General features: G+C 41.3%; 1 protein-coding gene across 5 annotated transcripts in view; it reads left to right on the top strand.

Annotated features, from left to right (window-relative positions):
- Window positions 1-7500, top strand: part of LOC137992480 (ubiquitin-like modifier-activating enzyme 6) — a 55681-nt gene that overhangs the window by 42995 nt on the left and 5186 nt on the right. For all 5 annotated transcript variants that reach the window (XM_068837833.1, XM_068837829.1, XM_068837831.1 and 2 more), the window contains 5 exons: window positions 1578-1649; window positions 3982-4096; window positions 4537-4616; window positions 5742-5855; window positions 7349-7476. In XM_068837833.1, coding sequence (XP_068693934.1) covers window positions 1578-1649; window positions 3982-4096; window positions 4537-4616; window positions 5742-5855; window positions 7349-7476 — 509 coding nt within the window. The remainder of the gene's footprint in view (window positions 1-1577; window positions 1650-3981; window positions 4097-4536; window positions 4617-5741; window positions 5856-7348; window positions 7477-7500) is intronic.

Here is a 7500-nt window from a genome sequence, read left to right on the forward strand (position 1 = left end):
AACCCGCGTCTGTTAAAGCGCAAAAGAAATAGTTTGACCTTCTCTTGTATAGCCTCCTTCCCCTATTCAATGTTGGAAGGTAACACCACAGTTTCCCACTAAAACCATTCAGTTTTGTACAACATTGAATGAGGGGGGAGGGGAGAGAAGCAATGAAGACATCAAAAGTGCTAACCTTCCCAACGGTTTTGTCTATGATAGCTAAGTGCACTTCCACTTTAAACAAAACATTTACCTTTTTAACACGTCTTCCTGCGTGACACAAGATCTACGACGGCGACGTCCATCGTTCACGTCGTACAATGTGGACGAAATATTCACATTTGTACACTTGCGTTATCGTCAAAACCTCACATTTGGAGCAATCGCCTCCCACCAGTGCGGCCCGGGTTCGATTCCCAGACTCGGCATCAGATGTGGGTTGAGTTTGTTGGTTCTCTATTCTGCACCGAGAGGTTTTTCTCCGGGTACTGCGGTTTTCCCCTCTCCTCAAAAAGCCAACATTTGACTTGATTTGTGTTAATTGTTAAATTTCAGTTTACAGTGTTCCCAATTAGTGCTCTAGCGTTGGAACGACTAGACACTTAAATAAATTTCCTTTCCTTTCCTTTCCGTTCACGTCGTTGTTGTGCAAAGTACCTCAATAATATGTGCTAGAATGCGTTGTAGATCTTAGGTGGTTTTCACGTTACGTCGTCGCTGCCATATTGGGTGGACGAAAACAGAAGATCAATTATTGCCTCCTTTTGTTCGTCCACCAGTAATTGTACATGACGTCATTGTTATCTGTGACGTCTAGAGATCTCTAGAGATTGGTTGCACCCATCTATAAGATATGATGACAACACCGTTTTACTCCCGTTTCTAAACAAAACTTAAGCAAAAGGTTGTGCCGACAGCGATTTACAGAGGAAGACTGACAATAATACGCGATAGAAAGATTTAGGATCGCGTTTTCGTTATACGAGAAACGCCAGGGTATGTTTGTCATAAAATTATGAAAAATTGCGTATACGAAGTGCTGACTTGTGTCCCTGTTTTGAGAAATTGCGCGATCATCTGTGGCTAACAAGTTTCCTTGATATTTTACAAAACGCAAATTTGCCGTGCTAAACCTTTTCAATATGCGGCCAATCCCGCACGTCGTTTCTAACGTATCCCATAAGCACCTACGGCCTTCTACGTAGTGCGTCAAAACATTCAAATTTTGAGTCACTCGTTCTTTTTTTATTATTTTGTTCAAAACACGCAATGATACTAAACTGAAAACCTGTTCACTAAATTAACATTACAAAAAGAAAGGAGGAAATGAGTTACAATACTAACTTGACAAAAACATAACAATACCACGGTCTCTTTTTTTTCCCGAATCACTCGTTCTAAAGTCACTCGAGAAATTAAACGTCCCATTGTTCGGCCCTCGATTTTATTTGAATCGCTGAGGGCGCGATCGTTTCTTTCCGGGACAGAAATACACAGAGTATTCAGCTTACCTAGTCTTTTGGGGCTGATCCTATTTTGTGAATGAATCGACTGTTAATTATTAATAGTATGACTTTTCTCATTTTTTTCAACAGGATTTAAGTGATAATCGCATTGTTGAAATTCTTCAAAATGTCCTTGTTCCAGATTTCATACCAAATTCAAAGGTAGGTATAAAGCACACTTTTCAAGGATTCCCATTTCGGCTCTATTGTCAAAGTGGGTTTACGATATTTTATCTGTTTATTTGGCGTCCAAAGAAGAACTGGGATCCTTTCATTAGGAAAAAGAAGCAGCACACTTTATTTAACGAGGGACGCGTATTTTAACCTACATTGCATCAGAATGAAGTTCAGTTGCCAGAGAGATTTTCTTGTCTCCAAGGTGGTCGCAGTTTCGTCACTCTTTTAATCTTAAATGGCAATTTTATTATTCAATGTTAAGGGTTATCATTGGCCAAGCATCACTGAATGCAGCACATATCACACCATTGATTACCTTTATCAACCCCTAAATGCCGTTTGTTGTTTTTTTTGGCGGGGACTGGGGGCTGGTGGGTGGTGGTGTTTTCCAGGTGATCTGGTGACGTAATTCGGAGGAGCGGGGAGAAAAATTTTAACACCGTATCCCACGTCCCCGCGCGGCCTTGAATGTTATTTTCGAATTCAACATGGCAGAGGCGAGGTTAAAACTCGTCGGTTCTACTTGAATGTTCATTCAGTAACAGGAAATGTGGGAGACACGGGATTATTTGTTGAGTTTTGGCGATGGAAATACTACCAGAAATTTGGAAACAACACGTAAGGCCGCGCGCGGTTGTGGGATACGGTGGATAAGTTTTTCTTCCCAGTCGTCCAAATTACGTCACTAGGTCACCTGGTTGTATTGTGGGTTTTCATCTGACGTCACGGCGGCCATGTTGGTGTACAGAACAATGCTGTAAAATGGATTTTATGCAAAAACTTGTGGAACCATTTTCTATTGTTTTGTCCACCAACATGGCCGTCTCACGCGTGGATGAAAACCAAGGATAAAAACAGTAGATATCCAGATCAGTGAGGCATGGAACAGTCCCAAGAGGAAATCTTGGTGACATAAAGCAACCCCTCTATATAACGTACGGCAATATAGGTTGGTGAAAGTGGTCAATTACACTGTTGTGTCGTCAATTTGGAAAAGGGGAAGGTTAGGGAGAACTTAGCAACAATCTGTTGGGTTTGGATTAATGTTGGTCGGGAAAACAAGTTCATGGTACCGAAACGGCTGTTTATTTAACAATTATTCCATGAGCGCGCGTTGGATATGAGATGGTAAATAGCCAACGAGGCGCGTAGCGCCGAGTTGGCTATAACCACTCTCATATCCAACAAGCGCGAATGGAATAATTGTTTTATTAAATTCCTTCAACTCCAAAAGTTTAGAAGTACGGAATACGAGCGAAAACAGGGAGCAATTCCGAGCGAAATCGAAAAAACTTGATGAGAACTGATGCGATGTTGTGTAATACCTTGTGGTCGGATAGACGCAGGCTCATCACAAAAACATTTCTTGCCTTCTTGCGTACTTCTAAACGTCGGAATGGATCCAAACTTTCCGCAAAAAACTTTTGTTTTCCTTTTTGGCTTTATTCAAAGAGAAATCTCGCTTTCAGGTGAAAACATTTTTAATTTAGCAACGCTTAACGCAATCATTTACCATATAAGGTCAAACCAAGGTATATGAGGTGATAACCGAGATTGAGTGAACCAATCAGAGCACGCGAAATGCATTATCCGAGGTTGAGAATTTAATAATTAACAATTATTCCATAAGCGCGCGTTGGATATGAGATGGTAAATAGCCAACGAGGCGCGTAGCGCCGAGTTGGCTATAACCAGTCTCATATCCAACAAGCGCGAATGGAATAATTGTTTTATTAAATTCCTTCAACTCCAATAATTTGGAAGTAGGAAATACGAGCGGAAAAAGCGAGCAAATCCGAGCGAAATCGAAAAAAACTTGATGAGAACTGATCCAATGTTGTGTAATACCTTGTTGTCAGACAGACGCCGGCTCATCACAAAAACATTTCTTGCCTTTTCGCGTACTTCTAAACGTCGGAATTGATCCAAACTTTCCACAAAAAAGTTTTTATTTCCTTTTTGGCTTTATTCAAAGAGAATTTTCGCTTTCCGGCGAAAACATTTTTAGCTTAGCAACGCTTAACGCAATCATTTACCATATAAGGTCAAACCAAGGTATATGAGCTGATAACCGAGATTGAGTGAACCAATCAGAGCACGCGAAATGCATTATCCGAGGTTGAGAATTTAATAACAGCTGATATCCAACGTTCTGGAGTGATAAGTGGTAATCTCTAGTTTTAAGTGAAAATACTCTTCTTGTACGGAAAATTTCCCCGTTATTGGTCTTCTATTTTCCTAGGTACCAAACAGTGGCTAAATAATGATCCGAAAAGTAACAATGAACAAATTATTTCGCCGTTTCTATATTTTTCAGCGAATCGAAACCGATGAAACATCTTCCAAACCGTCTGAAATGCCATCTTTTGACGTCGATAAGTTGATACCTGTCCTGGAAGAGCTGATAGCTAAAGGAATAAAATCTAGCAAAGGTAAGGAACCTTTGGCATCCATGAAAAATGTAATATCTCATCTACTCAACTTTATCTCTCAGCGGCCATTTTGGAGTCCGTGGTGCATTGTCTTTTCACGTCTAGCCTCACACTGAATGAGAGGTTGGACTTGCAAAGTCTTTTGTTTGGACATTGACTGATATGGGTCTGTTCTCTCATATAGGACCAGAGACCGTACCCCTTATGACGTAACACATCACAATTCTTTTGTTGAGTGACTACTGAAACATTGCATTCTGGTACTTATAGTAGTCACTCAACAAAATAATTTTGATCATAAGTAGTAAGACCTATAGAGCCTACGTTGTGCAGATACAACCTCTCCCCACTTGGGATTTTATTCCTGAGTTTATTCCTGTTTATTCCTGAGTTGCTTGACCGTTCACAGTTTCCACTTGTTCGTTTGAAATTTGTTTCAGACGTATTGCCCATGTTTTCCCAAGAATTCGAGAAAGACGATGATACCAATGGCCATATTGACTTCATCACCTCTGCCTCAGTGAGTGACACATGAGTGTTTTTTTAACTTCGGGACAGAGGTTTAAACCTCGTCCTCCTTGCTCGAAATCGCAATCTTCGGCTTAGCAGCGATATCCTGGTGATCTCTCTGATGCTGGATCATAGCAGTAGCTTATATTCGGTAAAGCATAATGCAGCAGAAATAACTCACCAGGCCCTTGTAATCGCGTACACCGACTTACACTCTTCCCGCCAATACCTCGACCATCGGTCTATCCAAGAGCTTATCAAGGTGAGCCTCTATCTCCTATAGAGGTTTTGCACGACAGCCATGTTGCATGGCAGGAACAATGTATTCTTTTTCCGATGGGAACGAATGTTCTTTCTAATGCAAAACATTTTCATTGTTCCTGTCATGCAACATGGCTGCCGTGCAAAACCTCTATGAGTCAACCCTTTCCTGAGTATAGATTTATTTATAGAAGGCCTCCCTTGGGAGATTCAGCACGCCCACTGTTGTAAAAGCCAATCAAAACAGAGCTATCTTATAGCGTCAAGGGAAGCATGGTACTTTTTGCGGGAAAAACCTGTTCCTGAAAATAGATTTACTCGGGAAAGGGTTGACTTAAGGAATTAGTGAAGATGTAGAGGTTCTCCTCCATGAACTCCCGGGGCCCGTTTCTCGAAAGTCCCGAAAACGTTTCGGGCCCGAAAAGCCATTTGTGAAACTGCCAACCGCTTGTTTTGGAAAGCCGATCTTTTAAGGTATTTTTAAGGTAACAAAAAGAAAAATGACTGTGAAGTTTGACGACTTAAATCCTCTCCGTTCTTGAGATACAAAGGAAATTGTCACACCCGAAAATGGCCCGTAACGTTTCGGGACTTTCGAGAAACGGGCCCCTGGTCTATCCAACTGCTTCATGTTACTACACAGTACACCCAGCTCGAAGAAAATAAGAGAATCTCTCATTCCTTCTCTATGGTGTACAGAACGCTTAGCTTCAAGTCCGTCCTTCGATGGGACTCCTGTGCAACCATAAATAACAACTCACCTGAATCGGTTAAGACAATTACCACTTCCCCTCTGCTGGAATAGAATTGAATTAGGAGTGCGTGAATATCTGATTCCTAATTTGTCAAATACCTCCAAATTCTCTTTCAACAGAATCTCCGCGCTACTATGTATAGTATAGAGAACGCTGACAGGCTAAAAACCAAGAAAATCGCGGGTAAAATAGTTCCTGCCATTGCTACCACTACCGCTGCTGTAGCTGGCTTGGTGAGTGGAGTTGTTGAAACCATGTGGTTGACGAGCAAACTATCTCTAGTATCGCGATCTTCTTATAGTTTTGCCTATGCGCGAGCCGTCAATATTTCGTGGTATTGCCGTCTCACTTTTGCGGCCTGTGAGTGGTTCTAATGTTGAAATTGACGTCGTTGGACTGAATTGGGTTGCTGACGTACGCAAACAAATACGTTTCGCAGGTAGAAATAATTGAAATTTCGATCAGGCGCGGGTTGATTAGTTTACAGTTTTATTTATCCTTATAAATGATGGACTGTGATACAAAACTAATTGCGATGTTGAGACGGCAATACCACATTATATTGACGGCGTTGGGAGAAAATATATTCCGCCCAATACGGAATATATTTTCTCCCAACCAGCCGTCAATATAATGTGGTATTGCCGTCTCAAAATCGCAATTTGTTTTTAATAATTTGAACAATTCTTCAACCCTTTACCGTATCTGTCAGCCGTTCAGCATCAACCTGGTTAACCAGGACTTTTCTCTGCACAAATCAAAGTGGTTAAAGTCGTTCCCATGACGTGATTACAAACTACAAAACATGAAACCCAGTTGAGGCACAAGGAAACCAAAGCAATAGCAGTCCTGGGGAATGTGGCTGTTGGTGATAGAACGGTTTTCAAATGTGTCGGAAGTAAATTGTGTTTGCCTTGATTTTGCATTGCTTTGCTCTGTGATTGACCAGGAAAAACTGGCACCAATTTTTTTAACCAATGAGAATCAAAATCAAAACCAATCCCGACTTGCCCGCCCGTATTTTCCCACCTTTTACGTTGGTTACATGTAATTGCTTCGAATTCTGATTGGCTCATTGCATTCTTTTGATGTGTTGTGTGATTGGTTAGAATAATTGCTTTGGTTTTGGTTTTACGACACTCGATTGAAAACCGCTCTATATATATAGATATTTTCGAAATCAAATGATAACTTCCGCTTTGGTTGTTGAAAATTCACTGTATTAGGCGCTATTTCTCAGGAAAACACTCATTCGAACGAGATTTCTTTATCAGGCCACAATATGATTTCTTTGTTGAAACCATTGGGTTTGTTTTGGCAAAAATGTAAATATTTGGGAAGCAACCAGTTTCATTGTCGCGCATTTCGCAAAGCTGCGATGATAGCGGTGGGTGAATAGCCCATTTCTGAGTAGCTACATGCCTCAGTTTTAAAGCGAGAACTGGTGCACAACTGTTCAAATGGAAATGAGTTCCGTATTCTAATGCAAATCAAACTCAGTTCCCTTATAGTAGTTGAGCACCGAGACTCACTTCGTAACCGAGACAAACAGCAACTCGGAAATGGCCTATTGTGTTTTTATCGGGACAGTACCCTACCACACCAACCCCCCCCCCCCCCCCCCCCAATCCGTTCACCTTTTCATACCCTACGGAGTACCCCGGTGGTCAATTGTTTCTCTCTGGAAACATGTATTATCGACTAAGTTTGGTTTTCTCTGTTTCAGGTCGCTATTGAGCTTGTCAAAATTGTTATTAAGAGCCCTACAGAGGCCTACAAGAATTGCTTCCTGAACTTAGCGCTTCCTTACGTCATATTCTCTGAACCAGGCCCTCCTGAAGTTACGGTCATAAAGTAAGTGCGAATTGTTTGAAGCAA

Source organism: Montipora foliosa, chromosome 2, assembly GCF_036669935.1.
Source record: "Montipora foliosa isolate CH-2021 chromosome 2, ASM3666993v2, whole genome shotgun sequence".
Taxonomy (NCBI): Eukaryota; Metazoa; Cnidaria; class Anthozoa; order Scleractinia; family Acroporidae; genus Montipora; species Montipora foliosa.